At 37.9% G+C, this 17805-nt stretch overlaps 1 protein-coding gene across 3 annotated transcripts in view; it reads left to right on the top strand.

The window, feature by feature from the left end:
* The first annotated feature begins 8494 nt into the window (after positions 1–8494).
* ripk1l (receptor (TNFRSF)-interacting serine-threonine kinase 1, like) overlaps positions 8495–17805 on the top strand; it is a 32976-nt gene continuing 23665 nt past the window's right edge. For 2 of the 3 annotated variants that reach the window (XM_041248018.1, XM_041248019.1), the window contains exons 1-3: positions 8495–8681; positions 17105–17290; positions 17577–17727. In XM_041248018.1, the coding sequence (XP_041103952.1) occupies positions 17139–17290; positions 17577–17727 (303 nt within the window). In that variant the 5' untranslated portion in view covers positions 8495–8681; positions 17105–17138. The remainder of the gene's footprint in view (positions 8682–17104; positions 17291–17576; positions 17728–17805) is intronic. The other variant, XM_041248017.1, reaches the window with a different exon arrangement.

The raw sequence follows: 17805 nt of genomic DNA on the forward strand, positions 1-17805 counted from the left end.
ATAATTGTTGTAACTTTTTCCCTCATTCCAAAATTCTTAGGTGATATTCTTAAATTAAAGCACTGAAAGCACAGGGAAGCATGGTTAGGGTACAGATGAGTACAAACATGATAAACGTCCATATATAGAAACAAGCTTAGGTTTAATTATGCTTTCCGTTTTTGGGGACCCTTTCTTTTAGATTTACATTTTGGTTTGTTTTTGCTGTGCCAGGATCTGCCAGGATTTAACACATCCAGGGGATCTGGAACTAGGGGGTGCGGTAGCTTCCATCATATACAGGGGTTATTGTTCCAGTGTCTCTGAACACATCACATTCAGTTTATCCTGTTTGTTTTTTATTTTCTACTGCTTTCTTTTTTGTAATCTTCTAAGGTCTATTTATTTACTGTCAAGTGTCTGTCGCTTGCAGTGTTCCAGTGAATTTATTTTGTTAGTTATTTCTTGCCATGTTTAGTTTCTTAATGTTTTTTGGCCCTGAAAAGCGTTAAATAATATTTCCTGATTTTTTTTCCATTTCACTAACTAACAAGTCAATTTTATCTTCGTGGAAATTAGTTTCTTTTCTTTTTGACCGTTGCCATAGATGCAGGTCGGAGTCTGCAGTAGCCATAGCTTGATCCTATTATATTTGCTTACTACTTCTTCCTGTTCACTATACCACTCATTTATCTTTGCCAGAGGGAAGTTCTAAATCTTGACTTTTGGCATTGAGATGAGATGCAAATTCTGATCTTTCCTGTATAATAAGCAATAATTTATGCTGTTCGTAAACTTGCAGTGATATTACGGTAGTTGTTCACGAAAAAGAGCTGTTTAATACATTGTATGCAAAAATTCTACAAAGAAAGGAGGCTAGAAATTCACAAGTAACATACTGTGGCAGAGCAGAGCTCTGCCCTTTATATATTGGCAGGGATGGGGTTAAATTACCTACCTGCCTGGGTTTATTGTGTTCAGGTGGCTGGGGTTGATTAGCATAATTAACGATCAATCAGCACCCAGCCACCTGACATAAAAGGAGGCCTCAGCTTCCCATTAGGGAGAGGAGGAAGCTGAGGAAGCAAGTTGGCGTTGGCGATTTTGTGAATTTTCTCATCCAGTGAAGGAATCGCCCAGCATGGAAACCTTTATTTTTGTAAGTTTTGCTTTGTGTTTTGTTATTTGTGTTTAAATATCTTTGTTTTCGCCATTGTGCACTTTTATTTTGTGTTTATTTAAAATTAAAGTATTTTTTTTTTTGAACTGCAGTCTGTCTCTGGGCCTCTATCCACTCGCCAGCCTGTCACACATACATACATAAATAAGTACATAGAGCCAGAGAAGGTCGCATGCAGAAAGTACAATGTGTGACCACTAGGTGGAAACGGTCCTTTAAGTAAGTAAATTAAGCCAATCCATTCAGGTATGGAATATTGATATTAATATAACTAACATATAATACATAAAATCTGTATGAGATATTCTCCCTTTTCTTTACTTTGCTATAAGGTTGGACTGTAGTTACATAAATGTTAAATTCATATGTTAATTCCAGCATTTTTCAGAAGTGATTGAAAAAAATATGTAATTGAATCTAAACAGATGTTAATTACCTTTGATTTCCACAAGATGGTGCTGTATAGCTACATTTAAAAAATAACCACGCAGTGTGAGAAATACAGTTGTTACATTTGTCATGTTTACATTTAAATTTATATCAACACACACATTATATATATATATATATATATATATATATATATATATATATATATATATATATATATATATATATATAGTACTACTGTGCAAAAGTTTTAGGCAGGTGTGAAAAAATGCTGTAAAGTAAGAATGCTTTCAAAAATAGACATGTTAATAGTTTATATTTATCAATTAACAAAATGCAAAGTGAGTGAACAGAAGAAAAATCTAAATCAAATCCATATTTGGTGTGACCACCCTTTGCCTTCAAAACAGCATCAATTCTTCTAGGTACACTTGCACAAAGTCAGGGATTTTGTAGGCATATAGTCAGGTGTATGATTAAACAATTATACCAAACAGGTGCTAATGATCATCAATTCAATATGTAGGTTGAAACACAATCATTAACTGAAACAGAAACAGCTGTGTAGGAGGAATAAAACTGGGTGAGGAACAGCCAAACTCAGCTAACAAGGTGAGGTTGCTGAAGACAGTTTACTGTCAAAAGTCATACACCATGGCAAGACTGAGCACAGCAACAAGACACAAGGTAGTTATACTCATCAGCAAGGTCTCTCCCAGGCAGAAATTTCAAGGCAGACAGGGGTGTCCAGATGTGCTGTCCAAGCTCTTTTGAAGAAGCACAAAGAAAAGGGCAACGTTGAGGACCGTAGACGCAGTGGTCCGCCAAGGAAACTTACTGCAGCAGATGAAAAACACATCCTGCTTACTTCCCTTTGCAATCGGAAGATGTCCAGCAATGCCATCAGCTCAGAATTGGCAGAAAACAGTGGGACCCTGGTACACCCATCTACTGTCCGGAGAAGTCTGGTCAGAAGTGGCCTTCATGGAAGACTTGCGGCCAAAAAGCCATACCTCCGACGTGGAAACAAGGCCAAGCGACTCAACTGTGCACAAAAACACAGGAACTGGGGTGCAGAAAAATGGCAGCAGGTGCTCTGGACTGATGAGTCAAAATTTGAAATATTTGGCTGTAGCAGAAGGCAGTTTGTTCGCCGAAGGGCTGGAGAGCGGTACACGAATGAGTGTCTGCAGGCAACAGTGAAGCATGGTGGAGGTTCCTTGCAAGTTTGGGACTGCAATTCTGCAAATGGAGTTGGGGATTTGGTCAGAATTAATGGTCTCCTCAATGCTGAGAAGTACAGGCAGATACTTATCCATCATGCAATACCATCAGGGAGGCATCTGATTGGCCCCAAATTTATTCTGCAGCATGACAATGACCCCAAACATACAGCGAAAGTCATTAAGAACTATCTTCAGCGTAAAGAAGAACAAGGAGTCCTGGAAGTGATGGTATGGCCCCCACAGAGCCCTGATCTCAACATCATCGAGTCTGTCTGGGATTACATGAAGAGAGAGAAGCAACTGAAGCTGCCTAAATCCACAGAAGAACTGTGGTTAGTTCTCCAAGATGTTTGGGCCAACCTACCTGCCAAGTTCCTTCAAAAACTGTGTGCAAGTGTACCTAGAAGAATTGATGCTGTTTTGAAGGCAAAGGGTGGTCACACCAAATATGGATTTGATTTAGATTTTTCTTCTGTTCGCTCACTTTGCATTTTGTTAATTGATAAATATAATCTATTAACATGTCTATTTTTGAAAGCAATCTTACTTTACAGCATTTTTTCACACCTCCCTAAAACTTTTGCACAGTACTGTGTGTATATATATATATATATATATATATATATATATATATATATATATATATATATATATATATATATACACACACATACACACAGTGCCTATAGAAAGTCTACACCCCCTTGAACTTTTTTCACATTTTGTTGTGTCAGTGCCTCAGAGTTTCATGCATTTAAATTAGGATTTTTTTTCCACTTATCTACACACCATACTCCACACTGTTAAGGGGGAAAAAGGTTTTATTGAGAAAAAAATGATATTTTAAAAATACAAAACTGAAAGATCAGAATTGGATAAGTCCCCACCCCCCTGAGTTAATACTTGGTGGAAGCACCTTTGGCAGCAATTACAGCTGTGAGTGTGTTGGGATAGGTCTCTACCAACTTTGCACACCTAGATTTGGCAATATTTGACCATTCTTCTTTGCAAAACTGTTCAAGCTCTGTCAAGTTCCTTGGGGAGCGTTGATGAACAGCAATCTTCAAGTCATGCCACAAATTTTCAATTGGATTTAGGTCGGGGCTCTGACTGGGCCACTCAAGGACATTTACCTTTTTGTTCCTTAGCCACTCCAGTGTAGCTTTGGCTGTGTGCTTTGGGTCATTGTCATGCACGAAGGTAAACTTCCTTCCCAGTTTCAGCTTTCTTGCAGAAGGCAGAAAGTTTTCCTCAAGGACTTCTCTGTACCTTGCTCCATTCATTTTCCCTTCTATCCTGACAAGTGCCCCAGTCCCTGCCAATGAGAAACATCCCCATAACATGATGCTGCCACCACCATGCTTCACAGTAGGGATGGTGTTCTTTGGGTGATGCGCGGTGTTGGGTTTGCGCCAAACATAGCGCTTTGCATTTAGGCCAAAAAGTTCAATTTGAGTTTTGTCAGACCACATGGCTACAGAATCTCCTGAGTGTTTTTTTGCATACTTCAAACGGGATTCAAGGTGGGCCTTCTTGAGTAATGGCTTCCTTCTTGCCACCCTACCATACAGGCCAGATTTGTGGTGTGCTTGGGATATTGTTGTCACATGCACACTTTGACCAGTCTTGGCCATAAAAGCCTGTAGCTCTTGCAGTTTCTTGCTTGATCATTCAGTTTGGAGGGAAGGTCTGATCTAGCATGGTCTTAATCATCTTAACCATTCAAGGGATATTCAAGGTCTTTGATATTTTTTTATACCCATACCCTGATCTGTATCTTTCAATAACTTTGTCCTGGAGTTCTTTTGCTTTGAAATGGCACCTGTACTGTTTCTCCCTAATCAAACTCTCCCGTCTCTACTTGATAACGATGCCAGCAATGAAGGGATCGAAGTTGTGTTGTCACAATAGGGTGAGAGCGGGTAGTGGCTTATTTCAGTCGGTCCCTGAACAAGGCAGAGCAGCAGTACTGTGTCACCTGACAGGAGTTACTTGCAGTAGTGGCAGCGCGCTGCCATTTCTGTCACTATCTGTGTGGATTGCTCTTCTTCTTACGAAAGGATCATGCTGCGTTGCAATGGCTGCTGTCATTAAGGGAACCAGAGGGGCAGGTGGGGTGCTGGATCGAGATGCTACCGCCCTTCAATTACCGAATCCAGCACAGAGCTGGGACTCGCCACAACAAAGTGGGCGTGCTGTCCCGTCACCTCTGTACTGAGGACTGCAGGCACTGACAAAAGCAGGATATCCGGGAGGAAGAGCTGGTTGTGACCGAGCAGAGAGGGGGTAGGGACCAAGAACAGCACCTGGTAGTGCGGGAGACCTGACCACTGCAACCTGTAGTGAGCTGACCATGGTCACAGCATCGGTGGAGGCGGAAGAAAGATCGGGATGCTGATCTGTGGCAGTGCTGCACTGGCTGGAGGAACACCAGAGTCCACTGTGGGACAGTATAGCCCTGCAGTCTCCAGAGACAAAGTCGCTCTGGGCACAGTGGAGCAGTCTAGCCAGGGACGGGGTATACTGCGGGTAAGAAGCCAGCAGGCTGGAAGGTGAGGTGGCAGATCGTGGTGCTGCACTCCCTACACACCACAGTACTACATGTTCATCATGGCACAGGTTCAGGACACTTTGGGGCTGCCAAAACACTGAAGTGGCTCCAACAGGCGTTCTACTGGGGCCACTCCTGTCTGGACGTGGAGGATTTCTGCAGGCGCTGTGGTGAGTGCGTCAGCCGGTCGCACACCCCACTGCAGCAGTTTCCAGTCAGGGAGCCCCTGAGATGGATCGAGGGTCGATATCCTGGGCCCCTTTCTGCAGTCTGGTTGGGGGAACTGCTACATTGTGGTAGCTATGGACTACTTCACAAAGTGGCCAAAGGCATATGCAACCACAGATCAAGAAGCGCAGAGAGTGGCAAAAGTACTGTTGGAAGGCTTTTTCTGCCGGCTTGGAGTACCACAGGAGCTGCACATGGACAGGCAGTGCAACTTTGAGTCCCGGGTCTTGCGGAGATGTGACATTGCCTGGGGATACATAAGACCCGCATCACTCCTCTGCACCCCCAGAGCGATGGGCTGGTGGAGCAGTTAACCGTACCCTCTCCGGCCAGTTGGCTGTTGTCACCGCTAGCCACCAACTGCCCCTGGTCCTGTTAGCCTGCCGTGTAGGAGTCTACCAGCTGAACCCGTACTTTGTTGATGCTTGGCTGGGAGATCAGAGCCCTGGCTGAGTTATTGTTTGACCAGCAACCCGATGCTGCAGAGGATACCCCAGGGCCTGAGTAAGCAAGGTGCTTGCAAAATCGCCTGGACACTGTGCATTGCTTTGCCCACGGCCAGTTGCAGGCATGAAATAAAGACTTTATTCAGCTGCAAGTACTGTGTACTGCTCCTCTTCTTGCCTTAGTCACTCAACATCTCCTCTGCCTATATTGTTTCCCCATTACAGTATACAATGTTCAGGATTCAGGTCTTTTTAGTAGTTAAACACCCATTCAGTAATGGTTACATTTCATACTTTAAAGGGAACTGCTGGCACTCAGTATGCAATGCGCAATCAACGCCTTTGAAAAGACAAATCTGATCTAGTTTTTTTAACAGATGAATACATTTAATACAAGTATAAAAAAAAAAATAACGAAACTATGCATTTCATATTTAAAAATTTTCATTTTAAAAAAAAATATTCGTGTGGTGTATTATAACACACACCATGTGGTATATATATATAAATATATATATATATATATATATATATATATATATATATATATAATATATATATATATATATATATATATATTAAATCGAGAGGAGAGGACAAAGCAAACACAGGGAAGTTTACAGTACACTACAGTAATCTTTTCTTTTTTGCCTTCTTTGCAATAAAATATGTGTCCTACATTGTGCCTGTCGCTAGTGCAATTTGACACTTAACATGTTTTTATATTGTGTAATATGAAAATTAAAAGCAAACAAAATGCAGCCAAATGTACTTCTTCGACAAACGAAGGTGTCATTTTGTTTTGGGATTTTGTTTCGTTTACATTGCAATGAAAATGATTTGTAGACTGACAGGTTTGAAAGCTGTACTCACATGATCCCTCTGGCTGTGTAAAAGGGTTATGACAGCATTATACCAGCATAGATTATACAGTTTTGTGGTGTGTAATGGGTATTTGCAACGTCTCGAGTAGCATTTATGTGTGAAAAGGGGGATTAGGTACTCAGTTGTGTATTTTAAAAGCTGTTAATTACTAATAAAATTAAATATAGCTGTTAATTACTAATAAAATTAAATATAGCTGTTAATTACTAATAGAATAAAATCTGCTCACTTTTGTCTAAGCATTGTTTTCTCCAGAACCTTCACAGAAGTTTTCTTTTTGTTTTTTGCACTTTGTAGTTGCTGTGGTTTAACTTCCCTTTTTCTCTGCTCTGAAAAAAACTAGAATTCTGTGTCTCTTCTCTTTTTCTGTTCTTTGGTTTGCTATTCATCTACTCTTTTCTTTGGTAGTAACACACTCAATAGGCCTGACTTTCAAATTGTATAGACTCAAAATTTATAAAATATATTATTATATATCTCATATTTGTAATAAAATTACCAGGTTTTTAAAAGCACTGTCTGAGCAAGCCTGGACAAGCTTTGTAAAATGAGGCTAGTTTAAAAATGATTACTATGGGGTATGCAATAGTCATTCCCCTATCCCCATCCTCCCCCACCCCGAAACAGTGAGTTTGTTAGATTTGTAATGGGAAATCTCTCAAGGAATGTTCCTATAATGGAGATTTAATTCATAAAAGTTAACAAGCATTTGAAAGACAACCAATGTGTATTATTATACAGGGTTTATGAGAGGCTGTGATGCAAGAAGAAAAATAAGCATAAACTTGATTAAACAAATGCTTACGTCGCAGAGAGATACTTCTAAAGTTTTGTAATTATAAAAAACATGTATTACTCAGAAGTTTAAATCAGAAACAAAAATGACACATCAGAAATGTGTAAGAGACATAGGCATCCATTTCATAAATCACAAGCAACAGGAACTACAGTAAAACCAAAGTTACAAACACATACATAAGGGAATGAAAGATAAACCTGAATTGTGTAGGTGAACCTTAACTACTGTATAACTACCAACACAGTAAGGGACATCTGTCCTAATCAACTGAGCCACCAATTAATTTTAAAAAGTGTCACACTCATAAAATGTTCTGAATGTTTTGTTTTTTTTTACACACAGGATTGTTGGGAATGAGGCTGTTCAAGTCCAATTCAGTCAAATATTTTGCAAAAAACATTCATTCTACCTACATTTTTCAAATGTCTATAATAAGTTTTAAGCATCCAGCTTCTTCAAGCATAAAATTAAAAGTTGCACAAGATCATTGAAACTAAACACCTCAGTCACTGACATTGTTTAATGTTATGACTTTGTTTTATTAATATTAATATTGACACTCCTTAACATTTATCAAGAGAATTCCATGAAGAGATTGTCATGATAAACTGCCACAACTGACTAGGTTATGAGTTATGGATGTCCATTTATGTAGAATAAATGTCTGGGATTCTATTTACATAACAAAGACGGTATGTACACAATGTGTTATAAGTGTGTGCTACATATAGACGCTGTTTCTACTTCTTAAAACAACATTTAGATTAGTTTAAACGGCAAAACTTGTATCAATGTAACTGGAATTAAAAACGCAGAATGCAAAGAAAGATAAATCCATGTTACAGACATTGATTAGCTACGTCTACAGGGAAATAGTAACGCCTTTTACTGGAATTTAAAACACGCAACGCAGTTTCACTTTCACACTGGCTTGTGAAGAGGAAATAAACACAGACTAAGAAGTTTAGAAAACAACCCAAAAAACAAATGTATCAAAGTGAGTATAAGTGAATTATTCTTTTTTAATATACACATTTTATTGTAGAGTGATGTGTTTCTTGAAGACAGCGTAGAGAAACTTACTTGGGCCACTGCGAACTGCTTTTCACATTAAAGTACTCGGTACTGTCAGAAAAACAGTAATTAAAAAAAAAAAAAAAAGTGTGGCTTTAAATCTCAGAAACAACGCAAACACGCTGACATGTTTGTAGACCGAATCTAAAGTTGCATTCCATAGCCATTTCTAAATGCACTTCACTTCAGAAATGTATTGGAGTCCTTTAGAAGCAGCCCAGTTTTCTGGATAATCGTGATGCATGGACTTATGTATAGAGGGTGGATTTATATGGAAAATAAATGCATGTACTTACTTCTAGCGAGACAGTTTCGACAAGTGAAATAAAGGGAAATAAAATGTGAAAATCAATTAGAACTTCATCTACAATGATTTTAAAATGTTACTAAGCCAACTTACCTTGATATTATATAGTAATGCAGAGTTGTAAACTCCTCGGTATGTGTTACGTTTTCTCCAAAGTGGAGCTTTTGGCTAGGGATGGGCATTTCCGTATATTTTAATAATGTAATACACGTTATTTACTGAAAGATTAAACAATTACACTGTTATACTTTACATCAACACACAAGCTATAATGCCTACATAATTCCAAAATTGAAGAAATAGGTTTAAAAAAGAACCAAAATAACAGCTGTCGCGGTACTATTTGACAGCGGTTCAATAAATAGCTCTTTTTATTAACAGGAAGTGTACTACAATTTAAGCACAGTAGTCCAATTTATTCCAAACAACAATTAAAGGCAACATAATAACGTACATATAATGAATCAATACATTATGTCTTCATTGGACAACTATAAAATAGAAATACATGTTTACATTAATTAATATATGCTAATATATAAGCTTATGTACATGGAGTACATACATTAACTCAGTCTGAAGTCAACCCTGACTCCAGTAACCTCTGCAGGCTCATAAGGCCCCATTGTATTATTCCTGTACATTAATGTTTACCTCTGCAGGCTCATAAGGCCCCAATGTATTATTCCTGTACATTAATATTTATTTTAAACCAAACTTATTTGTTCATTAACACACAGTTATCATTTACAAGTTTATTCATTAACCCTTCTTAGTTTTAATCGCAAACACGTTACATTATTTGATGACTTTGTTCAACGACCAGTTTGTTTATGTTGTCATTTCACATTTTGTTAGTTTTCATGAAACACTTTTGTACTAATATATATATATATATATATATATATATATATATATATATATATATATATATATATATATATAAAATTAAACCATAGATATGTGAGTATGTTTACGTATTTACGTGTAACTCATACAGACACACCAATAGTGCTGGTTGTTTTGTTGTTTGGATGCATATTAATAACGTTTGTTAATTTACTTTATGGGGGGGGGGGGTGGATTTGGCATGACAGCAGTACCAACGACCTTGTATATCACGTTCACCGCTATCACCCAGGGGTCTTACTGGCAGAAGGAAATTTGAGTCCCAGTGAACAAGTAAAGGCTAATTACGTTGATTTCAGGCAAGCAGACAATCACATCTATACTCGGGGTGAACTATCCAGCTAATTTAGCAAAGGTGAAAATGATCACGGAAAAGTTCAACGTTTTTTTAAATTAAAGAACTCAGGCCAAACAGAATGGTTGATTCTGCAGACTTCAGAGGCTTGGTGTACATCCTGGACCCACGATAACAAGTACCCAGCAGGAAACAATTCTCTGAGGTTATAGTTCCACAGACGTACAACAAAGTCAAGGCTGAAGTGAAAGCTGAACTGCAGACTCTGCTAAACAAGCGTTGACTTCTAATGTACACACCTACCTTTTACAACAACCCAAGTGATTATTCAAAAAGGCTCTGTATAAGCTGGTCGACCTTTTATTATCCTGTTCTGAACTATATTAAACCATTTTTAAATGCAAAGAACACACACAAAGTTGTTGTAAAACTTAACATTTATTGACATAACAATAACAATTTTAATAAGTACAGGGTTCGGTACTGGTGCCGTTACCTAATTATCTAGGAGTTTTTGCCACTGATCACAAAAAAAGTCCATAATGTTAAAGTGAAAAATAAAACCTACAGATTGTTCTAAATTAATTACAGATACAAAACAGAAAATAACTGATTGCGTAATTATTCACCCCCTTGATTCAGTATTTGGTAGAGGCACCCAGGACATTGACCTTTTTGTTTTTAAGCCACTCCAGTGTGGCTTTGGTTGTATGTTTGGGGTCGTTGTCCTGCTGGAAGATGAATCTTCTCCCAAGTCCCAGGTCTCTTGCAGACCAGCAGGTTTTCCTGCAGGATTTCTTTGTACTTTGCTGCATCCATTTTGCCCTATGTCTTCACGAGCTTTCCAGGCCCTGACACAGAGAGTCATCCCATAGCATGAAGCTGCCACCACCATGCTTCATAGTATGGATTGTGTTCTCAGGATGATGTGCGGTGTTAGACTTGCGCCAAACATAGCTCAGCATTGAGGCCAAAAAGCTCTATTTTGGTCTCATCAGACCGTAGAATCTTCTTCCACTTGGTCTCAGAGTCTCCCACATGCCTTCTGCAAACTCTAGCTGAGATTTGAGGTGAGTTTTTTCAACAACAGCTTTCTTTTTGCCATTCTCCCATAAAGGCCAGTTTTGTGAAGCACCTGGGCTATTTTTGCTGTATGCACAGTGTCTCCCAGCTCAGCAGTGGAAGACAGTAACTACTCTAGAGTTGTCGTAGGCCTCTTGGTGGCCTCCCTGACTAGTGACCTTCTTGCCCAGATTTTGAGGACGGCCTGTTCTAGACAGATTCACAGTTGTGCCATATTCTCTCCATTTCTTAATAATGGACTTTACTGTGCTCTGTGGAATATTCAAGAACATTGGAAATGTTCTTATGTCCTACCCCTGATTGGTGCTTTTGAAGAACCTTATTCCGGATTTGCTTTGAATGTTCCTTCGTCTTCGTGATGTAGTTTTTGTTAGGAAATGTACTAACCAACTATGGGACCTCCCAGAGACAGGTGTATTTAACCTGAAATCATGTGAAACACCTAATTGCACACAGGTGGACTCCATTCAACTAATTATGTGACTTCTAAAGACAGTTGGTTGCACCAGAGCTTATTTAGGTGAGTCATAGCAAAGGGGGTGAGTACTTATGCAATCAATTATTTTCTGTTTTATATTTGTAATTAATTTAGAACAATTTTTAGATTTTATTTTTCACTTTGACATTATGGACTTTTTTTGTGTTGATCAGTGGCAAAAACTTCTAATTAAATCCATTTTGATTCCATGTTGTTACACCATAAAATGTGGAAATGTCCAAGGGGGGTGAATATTTTTGAGAGCCACTGTACATAAACACAAAAAATATGGTTCTCATTTTTAATTTTTTATGGTTTATAGGAAAATAAAACAATATTTCCGTCAATATTGAGGCTACATTGCACAGTTAGCACATATAAACTCAGTATCAATGTTTTTGAGGTTCTTGGCACTTTCAGCTATGCTGACGCAGCTGACATGGGCCCATCGTGCACACCTAAAATACAGCACCTGAAAAATACAAAAAAGTAAACTGTAAAGTTTTGCGGCAAGTTCCATGTAAGATAGTCCCACCAGAAACTTACAAATGTTTGTGAAGAGCTGTAGACAATTATATGTATCTAAGGTACCAAAATGCTGTAGAACCTCAAACACACTATAATAAAAAGTATAACTTACTAAAGCTAATTACGCGATATAAAACTACACATGATTGAGAGTGACAATACTGCCATGTGTGTCTAATTTTTCCCCAGTTTAGTTGCAGTTTGTCTGAATATGTTTGTAATAAGACATAAGTAAATGCAGTATACAGTAGAACAAAATGAAAAGGTTGTTTTAGATGTTGTTTTGTACCATGGTGTCAGCGTCGCTGAACACCTGCTGCAATTGAACTGTTGACCCTGGGTCACAGAACCTTCCCGAATGCAGTTACAGCAGAACCAGGGTTGCTACAGTATTATTTACACTTACTGTAAACTGTATTTATTAAGCTTGTGTTGTAACCCTGTATTGCCCTGTAACACCTGCTAGTCACCTTGTACCAAATAAATACATAAATACATAATGCGGTATCTCACTAGCTCAAGTAAATTTTCACAACTCAGGAAATTTTGGACTGTTTAGTGCATTGGAAGTGTTATGCAGTAGAACACTTAGGTGTAAGCACCAATCTGACAGACTTAGCTCTGTATTTAATGCAAGAAATTGAACAATCTGGACAATTGCATTAATACAAATGAATGCACTTGAAATGCATTCAAGTAAGATTTGTTGTCAGCCAGAATGACGTAAGACCCTTTGCTTAATATTGTTAACAGCCAAGGTGTTCAGTTAAGGCACAGAACATACCATAACTCAGGCCCTCATTTTCAGTGGCATCTTGATTCCTACGATAAACTGACCGAAACCCTATGGAATCTGCATTAACAGTGCTATTGATGGATATTCTAGATCAGTGGTTCCCAATCTTTTTCAGTGTAGGAACCACTTAGTGTTTGGATTTTTCCCATGGATCATTTGCCACACATTCTTTTCACATCAGCATTTTGAAACTAGTTTTTATGTGTAAATGTTTAAGTACATGTACAAAGTAAAGCATATTATATATATATATATATATATATATATATATATATATATATATATACACACACACACACACACACACACATATACATACATATATATATATATATATATATATATATATATATATATAATATATAACGTACCTAACTTAATGAGATTCCTGGGCTTGATCTTCACTATCAGGTCAGCAAGGAATGTTGAAGGCAAAGTTCCTGTTTCTTTAAAAAAAAAAAAAATCACATTCTGAATGCTTTGTAGATAAATGACATCTCAATTTGCTGTGTTTAAGAGTTGTTTAACAAAACCTCCTGATAAATAATGCACTGGGGCTTTGGGGTGTCCTCGGATCCAGCTAATGTAAATGCCAGTGCTGGTCCCAGTACTTATAAAAAACAATGGAATATGAAGAAGTGGTGGGTGGGAATCAATTTGAAAAATAAACAAATGATGTGGAGTGTACAGGATGTTACTTATTGGGGACGGGAATTTTAAACGTATAAACTCCAATGAAGCGGTTTATTATCTCTGTGAATACATACAACATCATTTTAAAAGGATGCTTTTGTTTTTATTCAATATTAATTCAGAGAATGCATATGTGTAAATAAATTATGTATAAACACTAATTAACCAGTACACTTTTACGCAAATCGTTTGTTTAGAAAAATATAAAAAATTTGCTTCTTTTCTGTGTAATTTGTGAATAGAGGGGGATATTATATATACACACAGTGTGTATATGTGTGTGTGTATATATATATATATATATATATATATATATATATATATATATATATATATATATATATATATATATATTTTTTTTTTTTTTTTTTTTAAGGGTTTTTTATTCATGTACAACTAAACATTTGTACCCGGGGTATCTTCGTTTTCAAAAACTACATGTGTCCCGGGCATTTCAGGACATTTTAATAAAATGCAAAGAATAACAGCAGTGCGTTTCTAAAAAGCAGATGTAAAAGATATAATTTCCCCTTTTCATCCCTGTCCAATAATTTCATTTATATTATGAGGTAGTTTTATGCAATAAAACGTGAAACAAAGGTTCCACACTACTCCCTGCATCCATCCTGTTTAAAATAAATAAATAAATAAATAAATAAATAAATAAATAAATAAAGCCCTGCAGAGGTCCGTGTCCCATGTAGTGCTGTGCACATCCCTGATAGCGCATCGACTCACTAATCTGTATCAGAGCATCTTACATGTTAACTCTCAGCCAAGAATTTGGACAAGTATGACAAATGCTCAGAAATCATGGCTTTAAGACCATGGATGAGGCCTACAGGGTTTTTACTGAGAACTATTCCGACATCTTTCCTACTTTCGCAGACCAGCAAACACTCGTTAAGTGAGGATGAAAAACATGACTATGGAAGCTCCTGAGAATTATTAAGACTTGGATTTGGAAAGAGCACAAGTAATTTTTTGACTTGGGTGCTAAAAGGAAAATTTAAATAACTTTGAAATGCATTTCAAATGTAAACGTATAACTGGTGGCTATCTTCAGTTTGTTGGTCAAATGGTTTTCAAACAGCAGTTTGTTGTTAGGGGAGCGTTTGGATAAGAATTGTGGCAGCCATTTTGACATTAAAATTTATCACAGCAGCTTCTGCTTCGCAAACCTAATGCGGGTTTGGATGCTGATGATATTTGCCAAGTTTCAGATCAATCGCTTCACCGGTTCCCAAGAAGAAGCTTTCTAGAAGAAGGTTTTATAGAAAAATGCGTCACAGCGCCGATTGCAGGGACAGCCAATGTATCCAGCTTGTTACCTGCCCAGTCAGAACCTGATCAGTCACACAGCTTCGAAGCAGCAGCAGTTTAAAGTTTTGGAAAGAAAAAAATTTAAAATAAATAAAACTGTTAACAATAACAATAGGCTTCCCAGCCTTTGGCTGGGAAGCCTAAAAAAAACAAAAAACAAAAAAACAAAAAACTTTAACAATAGGCTTCCCAAGCCCTGCTCAGAAGCCTAATAATAATGATAATAACGGTATGGCTCTGTCAGGTGGTAAGTGGGTGATAGACTGCAAGTCTAGACAGTACTTTTAGTGGCAAAATGTCTCATTATTTAAAATAATAAAGTTGTCCCTCTAATAGCGATGGTGTCAGGGGGGTACACAGCACGTTAGTCCTAAATACAAAACACACTGACAATCTAGGTGCTCTCCAAAACCCGGGATGGTGGTGCATGTCTTTCTTGTCTGTGCTGTGCTGTGAGGGTTGTGATCGGGTGTGTGCTGGCTCTGCAGCTGCAGCTCCCCTGTACTCGCCCTCTGTATGCACACAAACAAAACGGAAACACAGCATTCAGGTGTCGTATACAGTAGTTCCCACCGTACAAATTTTCCCACTCCAACTTCCGGTCCCGTCACAGGATTTGATATCACAATAGTGGAAAGCTCTGATTGGCTTGTAGTAATTAAATATTTATTAGCAAAAAATACATTATTAATGACACCAGGGTTCGCCCAGTCCCTACGTTTCATTGTTTAGGCCTATATTTTTTTTTTAATTGTCAGTATTTGAAATGCATTGCATAATATTTTATTAGTATTATTATTAGTAGTAGTAGTAGTCATAGTAGTAATTATTACTTACTTACTTGCAGTCACTAATGGGTCAATGTCACTGTTTTCTTTTAATTAACATTAAATCGCCATAGCATGCAATTAGTCTCACAATCAAATCTGTAATGTTGCTCAGCTGTTCAAAGGTCTGTTCAGAGGCAGTATAGTGAGCAGCCGATCGGTATTACTTGTTTGCAGCCCACAGTAATTCAGCAACAGTATTAAGGTTAGTTAATTTTTCATTAATTTTTCAACATGAAAACATTGTCTGTGCTGTTAACATTCCCTTACGGAAAAAAAAGAATCCTGCGACGGAACCGGAAGTTGGGTTGGGAAAATTTGTATGGTGGGAACAATTGTATACAACACCGGCGCTTCATGTGGCTGGAGCCTAATTATCAATTAGGCAATTACCTCCAGCCACATTCTCACATGTATTTTGGCAGGGATAGGAAATTAACCCCATCCCTGCCAACCACCCCCAAATCACCACAGCACAATATTTACAGACAGGGCCCTGCCCTGCCACAATCAGTGTTGGGCGTCTGGAGCCCTCAGAAATGCATTTCCATTTTTGTGTTTAATTTTAAACCGTTTAAATGCAAAACCAAACGAATAATACTGTTTATACACTGCAAAAAAAATTGTTTGGCAAAACATATAGATAGTCTGTCCCCCCCCGTAATCAAAGTGGAGGTGGCACATCCCCCTCTGCCCTATGGTTTAAGTGCCTATGTATACTTACAAGCATATTTATTTATTTATTTTAATGCAGTTGTTTTTAATTTATTTTTCTGCACATACTACTACTTTCTATGTGATGTAGAATGCGTGATTTTAAACATCTAACACTAGTACGTACAATACTCTTTCAAATAAACGTGTTATAATGTTTAATGTGCGGTTCTTAAGAACGTTTATATTGTCATTGCTTGTGCCCCAGCACCTCTTTCTGTACAAATTAAGCACCAGCTACAGTATCAGGCATGAAAACAGATGTGTCAAATTAAAAATGTATGTTTTTTAGCGACAGATAAGACAATTATTTTGTTAGCGACAACCACTTTAAACAGAATGAAGCAAATGTATTGCTACAGTATTACTAATAGCCTTGTTTTCCCTCTGAAGTCTTTTAATAAGGTAACGTACTTGAAGAAGAGCCATGGCATTGGACAGTATCCGCATGAGCTCCAAAGAGTTCACCAAGAAAGAGCTTCTGGACTATGGGGGATTTGGGAAGGTTTCACTTTGTCTTCATGAGACACATGGCTTTGTGGTGTTAAAAACAGTCTACACAGGACCACTATGCACTGAGTAAGTCAATTCATGGGGTTTGTAGTACTGCTATGAGGGATACCCAAGGAGAGACTGCTGTCATGGAACTAAGGAACCATCTTGAACTCTTTAACATGTGATATACTTAGCAGAAAATTAATTATGTGTGTACTGTACAGTGACAAGTTGCACAGATGACTAGGTGACTTTTGTAGCTGGAATGTGTGTTAGATTTTTGTAGAATTTTAGGTAGAGACATTAGATCCAGGTCTTTAGGTCACTGCTTTGATATGGTTAGTGTATCACTGTTGATTTCCTGCCTCAGCTCTAAAGCCCTCCTGGACGAAGGTGAAATAATGAACAGACTGACTCATGAAAGGATTGTAAAGCTGCTTGGTGTGATCTTAGAAGAAGGCAACCACGCCCTTGTGATGGAGTACATTCCCAAAGGCAACCTGCTTATGCTGCTCAAAAATGTGTGTATTTAAAGAGGAACTGTGTTGTTGCTTATTTTTAAAATAAAAAAGGCTTTGCTTTAAATGTAATGCAATAAA

The sequence above is a fragment of the Polyodon spathula genome, chromosome 4, assembly GCF_017654505.1.
Source record: "Polyodon spathula isolate WHYD16114869_AA chromosome 4, ASM1765450v1, whole genome shotgun sequence".
NCBI lineage: Eukaryota > Metazoa > Chordata > Actinopteri > Acipenseriformes > Polyodontidae > Polyodon > Polyodon spathula.